General features: G+C 31.7%; 1 protein-coding gene across 2 annotated transcripts in view; it reads right to left on the reverse strand.

Moving 5' to 3' along the window:
• spel1 (DNA mismatch repair protein spel1) overlaps nucleotides 1-26,049 on the reverse strand; it is a 181,230-nt gene that overhangs the window by 128,036 nt on the left and 27,145 nt on the right. The window contains exons 4-5 of one of the 2 annotated variants that reach the window (XM_085821872.1): nucleotides 15,699-15,783; nucleotides 11,749-11,894 (exon numbers count right to left, since the gene is read on the reverse strand). In XM_085821872.1, coding sequence (XP_085677998.1) covers nucleotides 11,749-11,894; nucleotides 15,699-15,783 — 231 coding nt within the window. Of the gene's footprint in view, nucleotides 1-11,748; nucleotides 11,895-15,698; nucleotides 15,784-26,049 lie in introns of those variants that run through there. The other variant, XM_085821875.1, reaches the window with a different exon arrangement.

Here is a 26,049-nt window from a genome sequence, read left to right on the forward strand (position 1 = left end):
GGATCTACAAAGCGAAAGTACAGTAAGAGCCCGCTTAACGCGGGTGATACGTTCCATCAAAGTAGAGCGTAATGCGAAACAGCGCTAAACGAGGCTATCTTTACATGTAAATATTGGGGTTAGGGGAAGATGGCTAGGAAATTGGTTAGGTATTAAATTTAAAATGTATGTTTTTTTAATAAAAATAAAATAAAACATTTATTTCTTAAAGCCCAAATTAATACCACATTATTATTTCTTGCAAAAATAAAAACAAAATATAAATAACAAAACGAATATTCTTAAAAAAAAACAAATAAAATTCTCAGTCAGTCATATTTAGTTAGCCTTCCGCGTTTTCAGTGTTCTGCCTTTTTGTGACAAAAGCATCTAATGTTGCTTGCCTTTTTCTTTTGCGTTGTTCTCTTAAAAGTTCTTCATAAACGGATAGAGCATCTCTAACACCACGCCTTACTTTTGAGCTCCTGTCAAAATTCGGATCATTTTCAATGAATAGATCCATTATTTCAGTTATGGTAGACAAACTCCTTTTTACAAACGCCATCGAAAGTTCTTTTTGCTCTTCTTCTGAATCACTGCTGTCAACATTTTTGTTTTCTTCTTGTTCAGTTAATTCCTTGAGCTCATCATTAGAAAGACTAGCTGCTGCTTCTTGAATTATTTCTTCGACATCTTCCACATTTACCCCTTCAAAATATGTCTGTACAATACCGCACCAAACAAGAAATACAAGTACACTCTTTCGGATATGTATTTGAAACCTATCGCTGCATAATATTTCGGGGAATCCCCGTATGCTGCGAGCTATTTCGTGGAATCCCTGGGTTGAAATAAAAGAGCGCTAAACCGAAACAGCGCTAAACGAAACAGCGTTAAGCGGGGTCTTACTGTATGTTTCGATGTCCATCAAACAAAAAGTGGAATTGCTGCAAAAAATGGATAAAGGCATATCCTTTGTTTCTCTAACCATTCTGAAATCTGTTTATCAATTTCATGCTGTGGGGGAGGACGCCGAGGCGCGCAATGAATTGGAAGTCGATCTGTCAGCACTATCCTTATCTTCAGGGCAGACGTTTTTACTTTATTTGGCTTACAATTCCTTACTAAATGTAGTATTTCATCTCGATGTACTCTGTCTTTGATATGATTTAAATCAAATTTCTCATCATTATTATTCGCTTCTGATAGTGAAGAAAGTGACACAGAGGTTATTGAAAACGAAAACATTTTGATTGACAAATTAGTCAGTATTCTCGACACAGCAATTATAGGACTTCAACAGCGGAACTTTGTAACTGAACAAGAAATTATGTCTGTTTATAGAATTAAAGAGAAAGTATTATCACATAAAACGAAGCAACTTAAACAACTTACATTGAAAGAAATGTTTTAATAAGGTAAACAAATAAATATTAAGCTTTTCATTTTGTAAATTTTGATACCCTTTAGATCATAATTGTTCTTTATTTCATAAATTATGGTTTCATATTTTTAATTTTATAATTTTTGCATGCCATCTTATCAGATTTAAACTGATGATCTATAATCCGGAAAAATCGATAATCCGGAATCGCCGAAGTCCCGACGAGTCGGGATTAATGACTTTTGACTGTATAAATGAAGTGCGAAAACAAAGTTATAAAATTCACAAATTACTGCCAAGATTGATCAGAAATAGTAAATGAAATATAAACATTGCATACATTTTGTTCTAAATAAATAGTACACTGGTTATGCATCCAGTGCACTATTTATTTAGAACTTCATTTAAATGAAAGCAAAATAATCATCGAAAAAATGCGAATCTAGGAACCCATCTACTACGGGACAGCATCTAACAAACATGTACATTTTACTGCATCCATGGAGGTGACTAACGACTTTTCTCATTAGGAAAATGTCTAAAGAGGGGGCAAAAGTGTTTCAGATCACGCTGGTCTGAAGGCTATATTATGAGAATTTCGGCCCGGTTTTAGAAGGTTAAGGATAGAAAAAAACTAATGTAATTGTATCAGGTTTAAACAATACACCTTTAACAGTGAAATACAAAGTAAATGCAGCAGTAAACAATCAGAATAAAACTTATGTAAGAAATTTGGACATTTTAGATGTGCTGAAAATAACTACAAATGAAACTCTGTCTAGGAAAACTGACATTTGTATTCAGGTGTTTAGCAATGTTAAGTTAGCAGATAATAAATTTTACATATTAGAACAAGTAGATATGCTCCTGAGTGCAGAAGTATTTTACAAATTGTTACGACTGAGGAATTACAAGTAAAAGATTCAAATCTTATCCTTCAGAGCATTGCGTTTGGTTTTGTGGTTTCTGGTGGCATGTCATCGGTAGAAGATAACAGAGTTCAACGCGGGATCATTCAAAAGCAGAATGATTTAGATCAAACTCTTAAGCGGTTCTGGGAAATAGAGAATGTCAAAATAGCCATTCCAAAAAATAAAGAAGCATCAATATGTGAAGAACATTATATGCAAACTCATAAGTGGAACGGTGAAGGAAGATACATTGTAAGCTGCTAAAGGGAGACCTTATTTGCTTAGGAAATTCAAAAGCTTTTGCCATTGAAAGGTTAAGTTCACTATGGAAACCATAGTGAACTTAACCTTTCAATCAAGACCCTCAATATTTAAGTCTGTAGTGAGATTTTTTAAGAAAGTGTGAAGAGCTTGAGCATTAAGGAAAGTTGTTAGGTGAAAGGTTAGGAGAAAGATGAGCCTAGGCTAGTGTACTTTATGACAAATCATAGGATATATCGGCCTACAAGAAATAAAGAAATAAATTGAGAACTGTGTTTAATGCATCATGTTTAACATCAAATGGAATTTTGCTAAATTCTTTACAATGCAACGGAGTGTTAAAGCCGGAAGACAGGAAAAATCTGCAATACTCTCACCGGGACTCTAACCTCTCGAAGGGATGCTAAGAAGGCAAGAGAAGGGATGCTAAGAGGCTGATAGCCTTAACAAGGTGTATGTGTGCGTTTTCTTTTATTTTGTTAGCAAAGCTTCCCATTTTGAGCTCACAACAGACCTTTCTAATCAAGCATTTATTGCAACCTTATAGCATTTCTTCAGCAGGAGATGCAGCACGTGTGCGCACATATTTTCAGATAATGCAACTAATTTTGTTGGTGGCAATGCAGAATTAAATAAATTGAATCGGCTAATCATCAAACCAAGTGACGAATTAGGCAATTATTTATTGAGTATTAATTGGTCTTTCATCCCCCCAAGAGTTGCCAGGCCACTTTCTGATAGGCAGACCTATCACTGCTATTGCGCAGCCTAGCCTAACATTTTGAATGTTAATGACAACATTATAGTTGATGTTAGTTGCATTTTATATTGTGACACTATGTAAAAAGTGTTCTATTGTAAAGTTTACAATTTTGAATGTTCACATCATGTCAAGGCAGGTAGTATGTTTCGTTTGTGCATGCATCTTAATATTAGCATCTGCACACACGTCTTGAACTCTTGGATATTTTTATTATGTGAGAAAGTGTGCTAAGAAGCTTGAGCGAATTCATAGTTGTAAGTGTGTAAAACTAATTAAGTGTTAATTAATTAATTAAAGAGAATAAAGTGTTAAAGCTTAATTATATGCCACGAGTCCATTGTGTAACAGCATATATGAGCAAAGCATGCACAATAGTTAAAACTTAATTACAGTCCATTTGTGCAACAGCATATATGTGAAAAGCATGCACGATAGAAGAAGCTATAACCACATCTCTTCACAGTTAACAGTTCTCACTCAATGAGAAAGGAACTTTCACTTGCCGAGAGTTCAACTCAGGGTGTGGGAGTGGGGGGATCTTTTCCTCACAATCAAATCATTGCCTGAAAAGGAGATTTTCAAGCACAAAAGACTTCCAACAAACCACCGGTTGCTTTTTTAAAAAAGAAGGTACTAAGTGTTAAAGAAATGGAGAAGTGTTCTTTATCTGGTCATGTATGAATGCACTCCCCACTTTCTAAGACTGGTTATCTCAATGTATAAACTTTAAAACGCAATATGTTCCCCAAAATGTTTAATCTGTCAGTTAAATTTTTACATTTGTCAAGGAAATCCTGAAAGACAAACATGTCTGTTTTTCCTATCCAAAAAGTTTTCACATTAAGGAATAAAATATGCTGTCAACATAAAGAACCTCAAATTGATCATGCTACATCAGGGTTCGTACACATTTCCTTATATGAAAATTATATATGTCATCGGTAGAAGATAACAGAGTTCAACGCGGGATCATTCAAAAGCAGAATGATTTAGATCAAACTCTTAAGCGGTTCTGGGAAATAGAGAATGTCAAAATAGCCATTCCAAAAAATAAAGAAGCATCAATATGTGAAGAACATTATATGCAAACTCATAAGTGGAACGGTGAAGGAAGATACATTGTAAGCTGCTAAAGGGAGACCTTATTTGCTTAGGAAATTCAAAAGCTTTTGCCATTGAAAGGTTAAGTTCACTATGGAAACCATTAGAGAAAGACCCTCAATATTTAAGTCTGTAGTGAGATTTTTTAAGAAAGTGTGAAGAGCTTGAGCATTAAGGAAAGTTGTTAGGTGAAAGGTTAGGAGAAAGATGAGCCTAGGCTAGTGTACTTTATGACAAATCATAGGATATATCGGCCTACAAGAAATAAAGAAATAAATTGAGAACTGTGTTTAATGCATCATGTTTAACATCAAATGGAATTTTGCTAAATTCTTTACAATGCAACGGAGTGTTAAAGCCGGAAGGAGTGTTAAAGGACTTTTAAGGACCATCAAAGAAAAAATGAAGGACCTATCAGCAAACAAAAAAATGAATAGAATAAAGCAATTATCCATACAACCAACTTGTAATTTCACTTTAAAAAACTAACAGAAGTGTGTATTATGCACTATTATTAAATTCAATTTAATACTTACCATAAAACAATTTTGAAAATTAAACTAACTCCCTACAAGTTATGAAGTAGATAACATTAAATTAGGAACATAATTTCTTGAAAAACATGTATAAGTGTATTTTACACTAATAACAGTCACTATTTTAGAGATTTACATGATTATTATTTAACTTATTTGATATTTATTTAAACACAGTCAACTACTATTATAATCACAATGTAAGAATATTTTGTAGATTAAAATACCTGATTTGTAAACATACAATTTATTTCCTTGGTTTTTTGAAAGATACTAGAATAATAAACCAGATGTATGTATATATATATATTGATACAATAAAAGATACAAAACATTTGTGCTTTTTTTAAATCTGAAATCTTCCTTTTCTGTAACTATTCTTTTAAGTTCATTTGCTTTGATAAACAAATCAATGTTCCTGCTGATATCAGCTTCATCTGCTAAAGGATCTACTTCTTCATTAATATTTTTAATGTCCCTTTGAAGAAATTTTTTCTTCTGCTTCATATAATCAAGTTCTTCCTCAATAATATTTCTTTTCCTCTTTGAATTTTCAGATTTAGTTAAAGATTTTTGTTCTTCTAAATACTGAACTTCTAAATAACGAACTCCACTTCTTGCAGAAGCTGCTGCTGATCTCATTTCTTTATTAATTTCGATATTAAGAACACCTCCAGAAAATTTTATGTAATCAAATACTGTGCGTTGAAAAATGTATGATGAGTCACTTAAATTTTCAATTTCAATTGCTTTATTTACAGAGAAGCCCCTTTCCATAGAGGCCTGTTCATGTTACAAGATAAGAATACCTGTCACAATGAATACTTGAACAGTGAAAATATACATTTTTTACTATATATATATATATATATATATATAATTTATTTCCTAAGCAATATTGATTAATTGATTATATTATCTCCTAAGTTTAATTAAAGTAGAATTATTTTAAAAGAGTGAATCCATACTGGTAAGTTATATTTTGAAAGATGTATGTATATATATATATATACAAAGTCCGAGATCCGGACATCTAATATCTGGAATGATCTAAAATCCGGACCTCAAAACCACCACCAACCAATTGTGCATTAGATTTTTATCCTCATCATAAAAAAACATGCTGGAAATCCCGATTCTTAATCTCAATTTGGCGCTAAATAAAATATCTCATTATTGAAGAAATAGTTATTTTAGCATAAATTTGTGTGATTAGTAACTTGACTCCATAGCTGCTTATCTGCTTGGCATAATCTCAAACCGAAACATTTGTTAATTTTACACCAACTAATATTTTATATCCTTGATGCCGAAATCGTGAATCATTATTTATTGTATTTTGCTTTCCTCACCGCATGTTTATCAACGGATGACAACTTGAGTGATGAATCATGCAGCGACGCCAAATAACAGAGTATTATCCGATTACAGATTTAAGTTTAATGCGCTAAAATGTTGACAAGGGGAGATTTAGCAGAAATTTCTTTCCTTATACTAAAAATAGATTTTGTTAATGATACTCATAGGACAAACGATTATATTTAGTGCTATTTGAATTAAGAATAACTGATTTGTTATTCACCTAAAGCCAGAACCAGCGTCAGAGCTCGCATGGCCGCACCAGGCGGCAGAATTTAGCAAAGTTAAACAGAAGTTTTTCATTGCGATGACAATGCCCAATCATCAATCAATTAACGGAGGGCAAAATCTGTAGTATGGTTCTAAATCCAGAAAATACAGCTACCGATAGTGAAGAAAGTAACAGAGAGGTTACTGAACGAGAAAAAATTTTGATTGACAAGTTATTCGGAATTCTCGACACAGCAATTACAGGACTTGAACAATGGAACTTAATAACTGAACAAGAAATTATATGTCTATAGTATTAGTCTAAAGTATTAGCAGAGAAAACAAATCAAACAACTCACATTGAAAGAAATGTTTAATAAAGTAAACATATAAATATTAAGCTCTTTTCTTTTGTAAATTTTGATACTCTTTAAAATAATAAATGCTTCATTATTTCCTAAATCACCATTTCATATTTTCAATTTTATAATTTCTACGTGCCATCTCAGTAGATTTAAAATGATCTAATATCCGGAAAAATCTCAAATCTGGGATCGCCGAAGTCCCGACGAGTCCAGACATCGGACTTTGTACTGTATAAATATATATATATATAATATGAAATGTATATTTTCAGTTAAACTTCTATCCAATAACTTTAGTAATTCATGAAAGTTAATTTTGCATCTAGTTAATTCAGGAAAATTAGTTTCAATTAGTTGTTTTCAGCTTTAAAAATATTTAAAAAATTTTTAATAAGTTATTTTCAACTAATAATTATATCGCCATTAGCAAACATTATGCATTACTATCAACAACATAGGTTTAAACCAAATACTTAATTGTCTATTGAAGCTTCAAAACGTATTTCTGAACTTCACTTTTGCTCGGCTAGCATTACCGAATTTGCCCTTGGCGACCTAAAATCGAAATGAAGCCAACAGATTTCAAGCGAAATCGATAACAGACCCTCTGAAGAAATAAACTCATAATCCCGATATCCCATACATGTAGTATGTGCAAAAGAGAATAAACTCCGTAGAAGGTGATAAAAAATTAATTTATGGCTTAATTGAAACAAACACAGAAATTAAGCTAAGCAAAACTGTGTAAAAACAAATTGAAATGATAAAACGAAACTTAACTTTCATGTGAATTTTCAGCACTGACTCTCCCATTCTAGAAATTTCAATTTGTTTCAAACAAAGACCACATTTAAGGATTGCCATCCATCAATATCCAGTCTTTGTAGTCAGCTTGATGAAGCCACAGTTTATTGAAAATGCACTTTCCAGGCATCTCGTTCCTATTGGCGTCGGAAGGGTTGTAGCCTTCCAGGTTGGGATTGCTCTAATTTTGGCAAATATTTTCAGAATCTCGCCCCCCTTTTTTTTTTCTCGAGCACCTTCATCATCACTTTCGCCTCTTAAAGAACTTCCGGCTTCACGCTTTCGTCACAGTCTGCCTAAATTTATGGATAACACCTGTTTCGAAAGATTGGGTGAATAGCCAATCAGACACCGATACTTTCGTTCGGGTAGCTAAATGTTTTTTTTAATCGTTTGCAACGCAAATCCGCCAACAGATTGGTTAAGAGCAGTGTAATTTTAATTCCATATTCATGAGAAATCGTAATTCACACTTAGATTGGCAATCATTAGAAATGATAAGAAATGTCAAATGAGCAAAATCAAGGACCATTTATTCATTTTGGCCAAAATTAAGGACTTTTAAGGACCAAAAATCATTTTTGAAAAAATTAAGGACTTTTAAGGACTTTTAAGGGCCGTACGAACCCTGTACATAGCAAAGGAAATCATATTAAAAATGCCTGAAAGGGAATTTGGAAATGTATTTGATTTTGATTAAATTTAAGAGCATAAAATTATTTTTAAAATACTTTTGTTGATAAGCATGCAATTTGGTTTATATCAAATGTTTTGATGTATTTTTAAAAAATTCTTTCATTTTAAAAAAATTTCTCCATCTTCATGTCTTTCTCTCTATTTTATTTCCTTTCGTACATGCATTACTTTAGCTTTTATTACTTTAAAATTAGTTTCAGTAAAGGTTAGTGTTAGGTCAATAACGTTTAATTTTAGAGAAAAACAAAATTATGTAATACACCGGAAAATAATGACAATATGTAGATTTAAAAATAATAATAATAAAAAAGAAATCTAAAATGTTAAAAAAGACAAAAATAGTTGATATTCCCCAAACAAACTTTAATGCATATATAATAATAACATTTGAAAACATAATGGTTTTTATTATAGAACTCTTACTATACAAGTTTGTTTCACTTATTTATGCTACAGAAATGTAACACAAAAGTTAGAAAGGGGAAATATAAACAAAACTAAGACATGGTCTATAATCCCCAAAACTTCACTAATAAAAAAATCCTCAATCCCAAGATATGCAGAGTAACGGAATTTTACAATATCATTTATATGCTTTAAAATTTTAAGTTATTGTTCAGTTATTGACTATTGATCAATAAAGGATTAATTAGAAAAAATATACTTGCTTATAAATAAAAATGAAACTTCTAAGCAGAAAATGGCTGAATAATCATAACCCAAGTATATACACAAAGGCCAAAATTAAATAAAAAATCCCCCCCTTTTATTAAGTTGGAATGAACTTATAATTTTTTACTGGTTATTAAGAACTTACATAGTTTTAATCTATCATTCACCCCTATATTTGACTGCAGCAGTTTTACCATAATTAAGGCACCACTTAACAATATTAATTTATTTATGTTTTATATAATGTACACTGCAGGGGAAAAAAAAGGAGGTGGGACAGTTCTATATCTACCATTCTACTGGACCGATTGTCGAAATTTAACCTGCATTTTCGATGTCTCAAAAGTGCTAATTAGGAAATATACTAGATTTATATAAAGCATTATTCTAACATATGTATTCTGACACAAAATTGGACTTTTTCTGAAATAACATACCAATTTTTTCCAAATTTTGATTTTACGACTCAAATTATGCCTAGATATTAAATTTTGTAATTTTTGGTAAGAAATTTATGAAGAAATTTAAAAAATTATCTTGGCACATTTTTTTTCAGTTTGTGCCAAGAATAATTCACTTGAAGAACTTCTTAATTTATGGCAACCTATTTTCCTTTCCTTTTTTACATTGTGCATAAAGCAGAAAAAAGTCACATTCTTCCTATTTTCAAATAATTTTAACAAAGTATGTAAAATACATTTGATATTGTTTATCACTTTCAACAACCATGCCAAATTTCAAAATGGGCCAATAAATATTATAAGACATTTTAAATGTTAAACTTTTCTTCAAAAAAACTTAAATAAATAAAAAAAAAAAAAAAAATATTGGCAATTTTTTTTTTTTTTCCCAGCTTAAAATCATTTTGTCTTACAAAACTATTTAATAATATTCATATAATGTAGATGATAGTTCTTAAATAAAAAAAAAATTAACTTGAATGATATTTTAAATTATCGTTCAGATTTAAACGGCAATTCGACCAGTTTTAATTTGAACAGTATTTCTGGAATATCCCAGCATCAGATTACCTTGTCTGTACTTGTTTAAAAATTTCCATATTTCATACGGTTCCATCTGATTTTTTTGGATGATATCGCATCCCCAGATATCTAGCAAACCGATTGTTTCGCTGACAGTCCAGCGAGCAGTCAATTGCATGTCAGCCATGTTGTTTGTTAAAAATTAAGTGCACCATGCAATCATGCAGTGCAGTACGGGAAATCTCCCCATTTGCCCTGCTCCAGAGAAGTAAGAACATTCTACCAAATTCTAAGAAACAGTAAATGCTTGTTCGCCATGTGAATAGCACACGTTGGAAGAACCGGTTTTTGCCACTGGTTGAATCTGTTCTTGTGAACGATGCTTAAAAGACAATCTCATTGCTAAAATTGGCTCTATGCCAGCTGCCTGAATGATGATCATGTAATAAATAATTCACCAAGAAAGGGATCGTTTCCAACATTGGCGCGAAAATCGCTTTTTGGGGCATCGCTGTATGAAATTCCCCAACTTTGACTAAAATATTTAAATCCCTTGACATTTTTGGTCAAATTTTGAATTCCTTGAGCTTCCCGGTTTTCCAGGAAGCATGGCAACCCTGTTTTTTGTCATGGGAGGAGCACGCTCTTTTATGCAACACACAGTCCACTGACATTAGACATTACTGCAGAGCACTATTTCTCATCACCCATCACAATTCATTTAAAATATGGTGAATTTCTGTAATCAGAAAGCAAAGAAAGATAGGAACTGGTTTTCATCTGCTATTGCTTTTTAGAGAGTTAATGACTCAGCTTTCTGAAGCCTGACCATTCATTTTTAAATTGTTGTACGTTATCAAAATAGCATTTCTGCTAAATCCTTAACAGTTGTATGAAATGCATTCGACATGGCTTTGTCATGAATCTGCTCTAACACCACCGACAGATGCAGAGCACAGTTCATCTTTTCTGTCTTGGTTACTGAATTTTTGAAAATAGTAATGACATGTGCTGTTGTAACAGGCATCTTCCTCATACACTAGACAAATGTTTTGGCATGCTAAGGCAGCAATACTGCCTCTAACAAACTTAAACATCAAACCCTGTCTGGCATGTTCCTCATCACTTAACATTTTAAATCTTTGAATTTTTATTATTTACAAGCATGCAGCTTTTATATCTGTCTGCTTATATGTTTTATTGGCTGAAAATTATAGTGATCATAGCATCACATATGACATCAAATCTATTGATAAACTGAGTCTCCAAAAACAAGATGAAATTTTGCTTCAGTTCAATACATTACAAAGTCATTTTTATTGATAAAACACATTAAAAAGAAACATATTTAGCTTAATTAGTTACATTTCATACATGTTTATACAGCTAGTTGTGTAAGCATTCCAAGACAGTGTCCAACCATAATGTCTTACAGAAGAGGAGTGGTGGGTTACCAGTTTTAATCCTTTTTCTTAAACAGACCTAGGATTAAACATTTATCGCTACTGGTGGTATCTATTGTTCAGCACCTTGCACTAATAATTTCATACATCTTATACAGAGTACACTAATGTTCTCATTCAATCAGGTTTTATTATTGCAACTTATGTAACATTTCAGCAAACATTTTAAATACATTTAATCACAGTAACAGTGTAGAATAAAATTTGTGATACCCAAAATAAAATTTATTTTTTTATCATTTATTGATTGGGATACTTTACCTTACAATTTACAACCCACTGAGGTGATTTAGCAGTGCCATTATTTTTTAAAATTTCGATCTTGTACTGTTGCACAAAAACCAAATACTTCAGAGCCTGGATCAGATTTGATTTGGATATATTTACGTAACTTAAAGATTCAGCTCCTATAATAATATCAAATTAGTAACTTGAAGAAATATAAGCCTTTTAAACATACAGTAACATTTTTAAACTAAAAATTCATTTAAACTAAATACTAATTACAAACATAACAGTATTAAAATCTTTCAAATACAAGTTTTCTTATTTAAAAAATAAAATGAAATATTCATAAACCTTCAGAAATATCACCATTAACGCATTAAATTTATAGTGAAATACAAACTAAAAAAAAGTTACAGATATTAATATTTTAACATAAAAATATTGGTGCAAAATCTGGTGAGATAACTTGATGGCAGACTTAGGGTTGCCAGAAAGTAGCAGGGAAAGACAGGGTTGCCAGTCTTTTGACAAAATTGGCAATATGTCGCAGACGGAGTGAGAATGTTCTAGAATACATTCTTAGCGGTTTTCTTCAGAAATATTCTCAAAGGTAGGTTAAGGCTATATATAACCTGCCTGTATGGGGGAAAGCAGTGTTTTGAGTTCAGAGATTAGATTCAAGGCAATCGACTGAGTCAGGAGCTATACTTTAGTGCTTTGCCATGAAGCTGTCTTCACCATTATTGCCTGAAGGCTGTGATGCTGATTGTTTAAGGATGTTTATCATAGTTTATCGATGACTGTGCATGTGTCTTTGCAAATCTCCTGTTCAATACCAGCAAATAAATTGTATTTTGATTCTTCAATAAGTATTATCATCAATTACTCCAAATCCACGGACCCGTAGAATGCAACAATATGCTACTTAGAATAAAACTAAAGCTTGCTTAAAAAATTTGAGAAAACTCATATGGTGCTTAATATAATGCTATACATGTCATTTTAATGATGCAGAAATATATTCTTAAATATAGCAGAAAATAAGTTATATTTATCATAAAAGTATAAGGTTATCACAAGTGATTCAACAGGCTCTAAAATTCTGTATTTCCAAGTTATACACTGTACATTATCTTGATCTTCTTGCAGGGGGAAAAATCTTAAATTTTAAGATTAGCACATGAAGACCTTATGGCACATCACGTAACATATATTTTTAAAATAGGGAGTTTATAACAAAAAGCATTTAATGTTTTAGAATATATTAAATGTATATCCACTGTTCTTGTACAAAGTGCACTAATGTTTTTGAATATGTTAAGTGTTTATCCTCTGTTCTTGTACAAATAACACATAAAGCAGAACAGTACCAAACCAACAGAACATGCAAGGCATTATGGTTAATAACAGGCATACTTTCTGGTCTATCTGAAATACTGGACATAAGGCTTGTTTTTTAAGCTGACTATGGCAAAACACATGAAGACTCTCTCCCCAAGGAAAGGATGCTTTCAAAGAGGACTTTTAAGGAAAACTGGCAAGAAACATTGTGAAAATACCCGAGCAGTAACCCATTCAGTAGGATTCAAACCTGGTTGAACTACCCGTATTTAGCACTTATAGCCATTCAGCCCCTGGTAAGCCCTTGTCCATGAGTCTATCTACAGTCTGGGCATAGTATTGAGAATAACAACAGTAACTTGTAAATCTATTATTGGTATTATCATTAAGATATTAATAGTATTACAGGATTTTTTTTATATTAATAGTATTACAGGTTAGCCACATTTTAGTTAAAAAAATGAGCACCTATAAGCACTTTTCAAGCACATTTTAAGAAAAAAAATAAGCACCTGTCTAATTACATCATACACAACAGCATAATCCTTAAAAATTAGAATTGTAATTTAAAATATGAGAAATGAAGTACTTATTAAGAGAGAAAAAGCATTATCTCAACCATGGAAAATAATTACTTTTTTTTTAAATTTTAAATAATAGTTCAATTTACAGAACTAGTTTACAATGAGAGAAAAAAAAAACTATGAAGAACTAAACTATATTACAAGATTTAATAATGAAATTTCAGTTCAAAATAGAGAAAATAAATAATAATAAGGCATATTTATTGTATTCGTTTGGAACCTAATAATAAATACAATTTATTTTTCCACTCATATTGATATTTAAATAATTTAAATCTAAATTCTGAACATTTTCTAAATTTTCATTGTATATCAGTTTTCTCTTAACAAAAATTGCAAGCAAAGTAATTTAAGTAAAAAAGAGGAACATTTCTGAAATCAGAAGACAGAAATTTGCTTCATGCAGCCATTTTTAACAGTAAAAGCTTAACTAACCCGCATTCTTGGAATTGGTGAATATTCGGACAGTCGAGCGTAACTTGAAGGAGTGGAGGGGGGGTAGACTGTAGCCTCTCTTTAGACTTTTCCGCTAATAAATGCTTTTGACATTTCAATATGTGCATCATATAAAAATAAACCAACGGAACTAAAAAATATTCTGCTTAGCAAGCACAGTAAAACTCTTTCAGTTAGTAAGTAAGTGTTCATAAACAAATCTCGGACTGAACATCAAAATTAATTATCTCTGCAAAATATCGCAAACGTTATTGCACAATATGTGCGCCGTAATTCTTCCCTACGTGATATTACGCAATCGGAATCAACAACTGCCGGTATTAGAAGAATAAAGAACTAAATAACTGGGGTATTTTTCATTCTAATTTTCAACAGATGGCGTTAAATTTCCGGAATAGAATCATTCTTCGCTTGGGTTGGTAGACCACAGAACTTTTAGTCCTATTCAATCCAGATTGGAAAGTAACCAAAAAAAAAAAAAGTCCGTTGCTTGTTTTGCAGCGAACTGTAACAGTTTCAATATTCAAGATTTTGCGGAGAAAGGGGAGACCTCCCAACCTTCGTACTGTATAATATATTGGCCCAAAAAATGAAATTATTTTGACTATTCGATTACTTTCCCTTTATTTAAGCCATTCCGAATATTATTCCTTAGAAAGCTAATCTGTGTTAAAACGCAACCATTTTTGGAAGTTTACTATACTTCAGCAGTTACTGCAACTATGTTATTATAAACATTCATACATATACTCATAATATAAGCATAACGATCATAATAAACACGAATATGAACTGACCAAGCAGAACGAGAATGCAAATTTTTAAGATCTTGATAGAAATTCAAACGTGTGTAGTATTTGGGTGGGAGGAAAAGAATGCCGAATGTAGCGGAATTTTCTACTGCTTTCGCAATTCTTTGACCAATAGAACGACGGGCACCTGTCTGTACTCTTCGTGCACACCAAAGGTTATTTTAATGCAGAGAAAGGGGGAAAAGCTATTTTCGGGTGTATGACTCACCATCTGACATTCCATATTAGGAAGAAAAGTTGTTTATTTAGTTTCGGCTTTGGTACGGGGAAAAATAACGTGTTCATTAAAAAAAAAAGCACTAAAAGCAAAAAATAAGCACTAAAAACAAAAAAATAAGGACTTTAAAGAAAAAGTAAGCACCTATAAGGGCCTTTATATTTTATTTTCAAATATAAGGACTTATAAGCACTTATAAGGACCGCTACGAACCCTGTATTAGTAGTTAAAATCATATTGCCTTTCATATGATATGGACTTGCTTGTAAGATTATCCTTCTTACTTATAATCTTAGCTACTTCATAAGAAAGAAACAGTCTATAAGTTAGTGTCACTTCTTTCAATTTGATATACTAGTAATAATTAATTATGTGGTCTACATAAAAAGTCACAACGCAAAAGTTAAAAAGCTAAGTAATGAATTACTTCAGCATCTTTTTTAAATATTGGGCTGAATATACAAAGATGATATTAACTTCAAAAGGAAACTTCTACTTCGGCAAATACAGCATACAAAACATACATTATTTACATCCTAAATTTAATCTAATGTTAAGAAAATAGCAACAAACCTGTCCCCATTTTTTTTAGCTTGGAAGCTTTCAAAACCTCTTTGTTCACCAATTTAGCATCATCTTCATAAAATGAATAAGTATCCTATCAAAGAAGAAGAAACACAAAATCATTAAATCAAATTATTAACTGCTTCCCTTACAATTTTTTTTGAAAAAAATTGCAAAAAATCATCCCGTTTTTTTATTTTATTATTAAATACAACAAAACGAAACAAATCAAAATATGTACGTTTTAAGTTGAATTTTTAATTTTTTGAAGGTGTAAAAGCATTTATTTTTAATATTAGTTTACTATCCCGAGTTATCTCAAGCAAACAAAAAAAGTTAAATATTAATCTTTGTATGATAGTTTTTGAAACAAGGGACAACACAGAGTGATACCTGACGTTCTACACTGGTATGTGGTCTCTTTTCTTACTGGCTTACCGCTGGAATCTCTTTCACGGGAGCACAGAGTACATTGTCTCGTTGGATTTGATTTTTTTTGGGGGGGGTTCCCCAACTTTTTCATAATCACTATCTGAAAAATCATCGCTTTTGCTATCTTCCATCATCGCCATTATTTTATTTTTTCCAACACATGCATCCTTCTTTATATTTTACTAATCCACAAGCCAACGTATACTATACAATAGGGAAAGACGCGACCAGTCCCTACAAAAGAACCGCGCAACCAACAAAATTTGGCAAACTGCCAATCAAAGCTAAATATTTCATTTTGTGATGTATATTTAAAATTACTTTAACTTTAATGGCGCTCATGCTATGCGATTCCGTTGTTGTGATGCACGTGTTACTGTGCTAGCTGAATGTCATGTGAACTGTTTAAAAATGTAATAATAAAAGATTTGAATTCTTGAGATATACTCATTAATTGAGTCTTTTAAAGTACAGAAGTAATTAAATTTAACAAACTACACAAGAAGTTACATGGTGTCAGGAGGAAAATGGATTTCAGACCACCTGCTCCGCTAACATTCTCCGTCGGAAATGTTAAAGAAAAATGGAAAAAACGGAAGCAAGAGCTAGAAAACTATTTACTTGCAACGGAAAAAGATGCCAAGCCAGATAAGACTAAAATTGCAATTCTTTTGAATTTACTCGGTAGTGAAGGACTCGAAATTTTTAACATGTTTTGATTTGAGCCACCTGAGAATAAAGAGAAATATAAAGAGGTCTTGAAGTCTTTTGAAGATTATTGTTCACCAAGGCAGAATGTCGTATATGAATGTTACAAATTCTTTTCGTGTAGCCAGCAAGAAGGACAAACAATTGAATGTTATGTCACTCAGTTAAAGAATTTAGCGTCAAATTGTGAGTTTGCTGAACAAGAAAATGGATTGATTCGCGACTGTATTGTATTAGGCATTCGGGATAGTAGTCTGACCAAACGTTTGCTTCGAGAATCTAACCTAGGATTAGAAAAAGCTATAGAAATAGTCCGTGCCGCTGAAACAAGCAAAGAGCAACTCCAGAACATGAAAGATGATCCAGCGACTGTGAACAGCGTGAAGAAACATAGAAAACAGCAGCATCAATTAAAACAGTCAGTACCACCGAAATTGTCGTCGCAGCAGAAGCAATCAGCACTAGAATATGACTGCAAGAAGTGCGGAAGAAAGCAAAAATATCGGGACTGTCCAGCTTTTGGAAAGACGTGTGCGAAATGCAAAGTAAAGAACCATTTTGCCACGAGGTGTCCCAAGAACATTTATGAAGTTGAAATACCAAATAATGAACTTAGTATATATAATGAACATAGTGTATTTGTTGACTCTGTAATGATAGATCCACCAGTAAACGGGCATAGTGAATTTAAAATAAGTGCAATATCAATCAAAGATCTAACAAATTCTATTGATGAAGTAAATAAGGATATTCACAAGGTAAGTGAAACATGAGTGAAAAGTATTACAATGTATGTAAATAATAAGTATTTCCAGGTTGATTTTAAGTTAGATACTGGTGCAGAAGTAAATATTTTGCCTTTGTATGTTTTAAATAATGTTAAACTTAAGCCTAAACTTAATGAAACTGATTTGTTCTTAACTGCATATGGTAATTTTAAGTTAAAACCATTTGCGACAATAATCCCTGTAATAGCTACTAAGAAATTTGCTGAAGATTGGGATTTCGAACTTAAATTTAGTAGCCCCAGATATCCTCAAAGTAATGGGTTGGCTGAAAAAGCTGTAGGAATAGTGAAAAATATCATGAAAATAGTGCAAGATATAAGTGTAGGCTTAATGGAATATCGAAATACCCCAATTAGTGGAATAAATTTGTCTCCTGCACAACTGTTACTTAATAGAAGATTAAGGACAAAATTACCTATCAGTAATAAATTGTTAAATACTAAGATAAACAAGCCTTATTCTAAATTTCGTGCACTTCAAGCTAGGCAAAAATATTATTATGATAGAACCGCACAGAAACTGCCTGAGTTAAAACCTGGAGATAGTATAACCTTGTTCAACTTTAGAACTGGGCAATGGGATAAAGGTGAAATAATTTCAAAACATTAAGCTCCTAGATCCTATATTGTAAGAAATTCAAATGGGGAAATATTGCGAAGAAACAGACGCCATATAAAATTTTCAAAATCACCTTCCAAAGTTAATAATGATTATGATGATATAGTATTAGATAAAGAGGAAAATTTAAATGGAAGCCCTAAGAATGTTTCTGTGCCTGTTAATATAGGAAATCAACAGAATAATCTATCCAATAATACAATAACAAGAAGTGGACGGTTGATTAGACAACCTTCAAGATATAGAGACTTTGTCATGGAATAAAATAATGTAACGTATTGCATATATCATTTTATGTAACTATTTTGTTATTGTATGTCATATTGTAAATATACTTGTATTGATATTATTTGGTATTTTTATTATTGTTTATAAACTAGAGGAAGGGATGTGATGTATATTTAAAATAACTTTAACGTTAATGGCACTCATGCCATGCGATTCCGTTGTTGTGATGCACGTGTTACTGTGCTAGCTGAATGTCATGTGAACTGTTTAAACATGTAATAATAAAAGTTTTGAATTCTTGAGATATACTCATTAGTTGAGTCTTCTTTTAAAGTACAGAAGTAATTAAATTCAACAAACTACACAAGAAGTTACACCTTTCATTTCCTCCAGACCGAGTAAAACCGTGATAAAAGAAATCGTACTAACCAATTCTGCTTCGCACGAGTTTTCTCGGGATAATAATTAACTGCAGTATATACGAACCCGAGATACGAACTCAGGATAATCAGGCAAGCGGTTAACAGAATTTCAATCAGTCAAAAAAAATTCTTCAACCAAAAAACATTATATTACAACAATCAACTATCTATAAATGAATACACATTACACAACTAAATTTTTATTCTTTTTTTATCAGTTTTTTAAGCTAAAATAATTGATTTCCAACTGAAAATTTTAGTGTTTAAATCATCTTGTCTCTTTAAAGCATTAGACATGTAACGTAAATTTATACTTTACAAAAGAAAAGCAAAATTTCTGATTAAATTTTGAACTAGGCATCTGGGGGAAAAATACAATTTTAGGTACTTTTCCGTTTTGCCAGCGCAGGCGATAAAGTCTCCAATAATGGTACAACTGATGCCAAACGGAATATCCTTGCTGGTAACCTTTTATGCCTCATTTTCAAAACAAGTCACAGCCATATCAAATTGATTGTTTCTTTCAATACTGGCATACAATTACATAGAATTTCTACCAGATAGTTCAATTTTATGCCATAAAACCATTCGAAATAATTAAGTCACTTAGGATGCAATTACATCGCTCACACGAGGGCGAAAATATAGAAAAGGCAAAGTCAATGTTTAAATTCATCAATTCTAATTAGAATGCATTCTAATTCTTCTCATTAGATCAATTCTAATGAGTGAAGAAAAGCACTGCGATTTTACATAACCTCAGACTGAGTAAGCTGATTGTACGAACTGAAACAATTCTTGCATTAAACTTGTATACAAAATTAAAATTTAATTTGAAATTAATGTAGATGATGACCGAAAGAATTAAATTTTTGTCGTGTGTAGTAATCATGAGATGAGATCACTTGGGGTCACGTGATATGAACCCGCAAATCAGGATGTTGAACCATGAAAATATAGTAAATTCTTAAATTAATTTATTTTTACAAATTTATTGTTTTTACTTATTGGCTTTTTACAAAATTTTAAACGATATTAAAATGTTTATGCCTTCAAAATAAAAAATTCTTAGAGTTAACATTTGTTAACGTTTTTTTATGTGTATACTGTATGTTGTTGCCAATAAAATCTGCTTGGCAACATTTGCACAGGCGAAATGGAAAAGTACCCAATTTTAATAACTTCACTTAATTAATTTAAAATAATTACATTTTATTTTCAATATTATTTATATTAGAAATAAGCACAACAAAGGTTTTGAAAAAAATCATATTATATATACACCCTTTGCTTAGAAAGATAAAGCACAATAAAGAAAGTGACTGTTTTATTTTGTGACTGTGTTTTAAGTATTTAATTTAAGATTAAGGAATTAATTAATTTTTATAAGGTGCTATAACAATCTAATACCTATTTATGTTTTTCTACAGCCATAATTATAGAAAGACTTAAGGAAAAGAAATTTAAGATCCACAGTTTTCATATACAGACATTTCAATTACTTATGAAACTGTAGTAAAATTACTTCTTGAACTTTCACATGATGGTTTACCAAACATGTAACTAGTCTGCTTGCAACAAGTTACTTTAGTCACATTAAAAATAAATTTTGTTGCATAGCATCTGCCTTTAATAATCTGGTATTCTTCTACTATCAGAACTAAATTCAGAAACTGTATGTGTATGTATGGATGGATGAATGTGTTCATGTACGTACATATGAATGTATGTGCACATACAAAAATACATTTCTGAATCTAGTCTCAAAAAGAGAAGAATACCAAAAATCTTCTGCCCATGAATGGCTAGTAGCTTAAATATTTTACCTTGAAATGTTTAGAGCAAATACTAGTAATGTGGATTGGATTAATGTTTTCCCTTTTCATTCTTACAATTTACATTTTCACAACTAAGCAGATCTTTCATAAGTTGAAACTCTTCAATAATTTAAAACATCTATTCATGACCTACAAATATGCAATCATATATGCACTTCATGCATATATCATATATATCATTTTATGCTTGGCAATAAGTTTCTATGCCTGGATTATCACCAGCAATGAAATGTGGTGTGGGACACTGGCACAGGACACCAACGCAAGCGAAATGCAAAGAACCTGTAAAACGGACTATGTGAAATGACTATGATTATTATGTTGTACTTCAAAATGAATCATGCAGAATGCCTGAATGGTTTAAAAATAAAATAAAAATCTTTAGAACAGATTTATAAGATGCATGAAAGATATAAATGTTGTACTGTATTACTCTGAATAAAAATGTTTAAAAAGCACAAGTGTATTTGATGTTTGATGCCGAATAAGGTATGAAAAGAACCCACAATCATCGGTCACAAAAATTAGTGTCAGGAAAGTGAAATATTAGAATAATGGTATCACTTATGACAGATAAGTTGGATTATCTGTACCCTTTGAATCAGATTATAAAGTGTATATTTGAAGACTTCTAAAGGTAAGAATTTTACATTGTTTATGTTAAAATGGATAAAATGAAAACATTAAAAAGTGCTGAGCTTTCATGACATCAATAACTAACATTGTAAACAAAATAGATGATGATATAAAAAACAATAGTGATACTGAAAATTTACTAGAAGATTCTTTAGCATTATTAATTGGGGGGGAACTGCATAATTTACATGAAGAAATTGTATCTTTGATAGATGATAAAAAGGAACTTGAAATGGAAACTGAAAGTTCTATGAACTATAAGGATAAAATAATTTTATGTGAATCTAGAATAAATATTTAAAATCCAGTCAGGAACATGAAACAAATTAAGATGTTAGATCAGCTGAATATAAGAGTGAAAATCATCAAGTTTGCCTTCCTAAATTTTACGGTAATGTCAGTCAATGGATAAGTTTTGAGAATTCATTCAAAATCGCGATACACAACAATATTGTCCTTCTAACTGTAGAAAAATTTAATTACTTAAAATTCTACTTAAGTGGAACTGCCTCCAATGCTGTCAAACGTTTTTCAATATCTGAAGGAAATTACAATGCAGCAATACAAATTTTAAATACTAGATTTGGAAGAATCGATGTTATCATAAATGCACTTATGCAAAAACTCCTAAATGTCTCTCTCGTTTACCAAGCAAGTGACATTTTAAAATTGACCCTAGAATGTATAGGTGGGGTGTAGGATATCTCATTATGCATTTCAAGTGAGCGTGCATGAGCAGTATTTCAGCTTCATGGCTGCCCTCACGTGACTTTTAATAGTTCAGGCTGCTCTCAATGTGTGCGGACAGATTTTTCTCCATCTCTGTTCAGTCATGGGATATCTCAACTGTGGAGTTCTCTGTATCCATCTATACGTTCAAGCATAAAACCTTTTGCGTGATTTGCTCCTCAGTATCGGATAAAATGAGTCATAGAAGGACGTGTCTGGATGAACAAGAAATACTTGACGCACTACAAAACAGTGACGATGAAAGTAAAAATATCCACGGGGAAAGCAACATTAATGATGAAGACAAAAATTTTGTCTTCCAAGATTCTGACGCAACAGTAAGGTTTCAAGTGATGAATCAGATCGGCCTTCCTTGTCTGCTGGACTGTCTTTGCTCGCCGTCGGCTCTTCATCATCTGCAAGTCTAAAATGACGAGATGGACATCACTGGTCAATGAAAAAAACCTGGAAGAACTGGCAGAGCTCCCGCAAGAAATATTATTTTGAGTCCCATGGGAAACAAGGATGCTGCTAGGACCTGCAAGTCAGTCATAGAATTTTGGAAAATATTCGCAGATAAAATACTGAAAGAAGTGCTTTTGTATATGAATGAAGAAATCATTATCAAAAAGGAAAAGTATAAAGAAGGAACTGGATATATTGGACCGACAAATAAATTGGAATTGATAGCCTATTGCGGAGTTCTCTAATTGGTGCGAACTTTGAAAAACAATCACCTGAACATTGGGAAGATTTGATCACAAACTATTGGCCTTCCCTTCTTCTGTACAACCATGTCGCTGGTACGATTCAACTTTCTAACAATGTGCCTAAGATTTGACGGCAAAATAATACGTGCAGTTTGCAAGGAAAAAGATAAACTTGCTGCAATCAAAACAATTTGGGACATTTTTGTACAAAACTGTACAAGCTACTATTTCCCCTTGCCTTACTGCACTGTAGATGAATAGCTCTTGAGAGTCCGTGGTCACTGTTCCTTCCGAGTGTACACTAGTAAAAAACCAGATAAATATGAAATCAAGATCATGATGCTCTGTAATGCAGAAAACTTGTACATGATAAATGTGATTCCTTACATCGAAAAAAAGAACAAACCTGCTTTGGAATATGTTCTAACCTACTATATAAGGAACCTTACGAAACCAATCCACGGCACATACAGAAACATTACTATGAACAATTGGTTCACGTCAGTTCCACGTGCTGAAGCTGACTGACACAAAGTAACAATTGTTGGAACACAGTTAGGAAAAACAAGGGAGAAATTCCACCACCGTTTGTTGATACAAAAGGATGGAAAAATGGTTCTTCCCTGCATGCATTTGACAAGGAAAAAAACTCTAGTGTCCTATATACCCAAGCCAAAAATGTTGTCGTTCTATTATCTACAATGCATGGGGATGGAGCAATCGATACGATCACCAGAAAGCCAGAAATAATAATTTTCTACAACAGAACAAAAGACAGCGTCAATACCTTCAATCAGCTGTGCTGCACGTACACAACGTTTCTTGCAAGGAAAGCAAGAAGATGTCCACTTAGACTTTTCTTTGGCATGTTGGATCAAGCGGGAATCAACATAATGATACGCTTCCAAAATACAAATCCCGATTGGTAGCAGAATCCTAACATTTGCAATAAAGGAAATTTTCTAAAAGAGACGAGTTTATATTTGGTGAAACCACACAAATGGAAAATTTTGGAGAGACTGCAGAATAAACGTCTTCCAAGAGTACTGAAAACTATCAAGGCACCTACAGCTGGCGGAGATTTATTTATTTCAACTTAATAATAACAAGGCATAGCCGTAAATATACACAAGTAATGTCTGTACCATGCTTTACAGAAAGAAATATGATGAAAAAATATTGAATTGCATTCTCTCCGCACAGATATTTATTTTTCAAATTGGTTGATTTGGTTTACTTGATAATAGCAAAGCAAACTAGGGCTATCTGCCTATGGGGAAGGATGCCTTCATGGAGAATTTTCTGAAACCACGAAAACACCCATGTAACTGTTTGCCTGGAACCAAGTTCAAGTCTAACTACCAATGATCAGCGACTAGACCGCCGCTAGTGAACTATTTTTCAGTGTGTGCTTAGCAATATAAAAAATGCATGTTAGATATGTATGCTCTTCTGATGACGTAAATAGTAAAATAGTTTTCGATATGTTTAAAAATAAATGTTACAAAACTGTAAACACAGGATTTTGAATTAGCTGTATAAAACATTTAGTTACCAGTACTTTATTTTTTTTTAAATATGAATTTTGTCCTTCAAAACAACATAGTTTCTTTTGGAAAAATAAATACAACTTATTGAACTTAGATGGATGGCTGTGTAACATTTGAGCCAGGAAATCTGCATTGCCTTTTTTGATAAATAGTACAAACAGTATATGAGTGAATATGGTACATCAATAAATAATATGCATGCATTTTTTGTTTTTCAAAAACTATTTTTTTAATACTCTCAAATGGATTGATTTTAACACACAGTGCAGTCCATTTTAGTTTTTAAATCATAATACAGAAAATATTTACTCATTACTTTTAAAGATAATGAAAAATCCAGAAAATGGGATGTTTTCATTTTAATCTTGGTATTCTTGCAATAGGCGATCTACCTTACTTAACTGTCTACTTACTTTATGGATCGATAGGTGGAGCCATTAAATTGTTACGTTTTTTCCTTCTGCCATTTTATTCAAATTTGCATGATCAGATTCATTATTATTTAATATTAATAATTTTTTAGATTTTGCAAAATATTTCTTTTGCTGTGTTTTATGCTTTTAGTGTGCAAATAAAAGGGTGAAATATTTAAAAAAAATTAGATTAGCTAGTTTAAATATTTCAATGAATTACTCGATATTAATAATATAACTAAAAGTGAGCACGTAAATGTTATGGATATCAATTATATTAAGAATTTTGCACATATAGTGAATGAAACAGATAAGAGATAAGATAAAATACACCCGATTTTGTACTGCTATATTTAGTTGTTTCAAAAGCTATTTACAAATAATTTGTTGTAAGCAGAGTGTTAAAAAAAGAGAAACAATGAATTTAAATAGCTAAATTAACACTGTTGCTGCTTAAGATAACAGTTATTTCATTTGCTTCTCTTTTGAACTCTTTGTAATGTAACTGTGAAAAAACGTAAATTTCTATTTAAGAGCGAATTGATAACAAAGATTCAAAGACATTTTAAAAACTCTTTGCAAATTCAATGGAAAAATTGAATTTGAAAGAAACAATAAGCATAAACATTGCTTTTACAAACAAAATAGTCTAAAAAAGAGGTGGTGCATCTAGTATAAAACTGATTAACTAACGAAATTCGTTAGACCACCAGTTGGGACAATACCTAGTTCTTATTAAAGTATTTGCTTTGTTTTTTTTCTTTTAACTGATGGTGTCATTACTTAAATATATATCATATACTTGAAAATGATCAAAAACTGAAGACTCAAATTTAACAGTACTTTATGTTATACAGTAATTTAGGTATACATAGTATTACCAAACAGCACAATTTAACACCAATTTTGGATAAGAGTGCCATAATAACAAACTCAGAAAATCTGCACTTTTGTGTGATGTAAACCTGACTGATTCTCAATAAGTCATTAATTGTTTTTATGAACAAGGATGTAAAATAACTATTTATTACTGCATTTTTTTCTTCCATTTTGAAAAAAAAAAAAAATAATAATAATAATAATTTGAAACCTTACTATAGAGAACAGCAAGCACAAGATCATTTTCAAAGCTATAGGTGCTACTACCAAAAAAAAAAATATGTATTAATGAATAAAATATGGTTAGCTGAATATGGACAACAAAGCTATATTGGAGAAACTATCTGTAGAAAGAATGTAATCAAAGTGTTGTTAAATACACCTTTCAGCAAAATTGGACAGCCTAACA

This window comes from Stegodyphus dumicola, chromosome 1, assembly GCF_044657685.1.
Source record: "Stegodyphus dumicola isolate Sdum_Otavi_A_Nest chromosome 1, ASM4465768v1".
NCBI lineage: Eukaryota > Metazoa > Arthropoda > Arachnida > Araneae > Eresidae > Stegodyphus > Stegodyphus dumicola.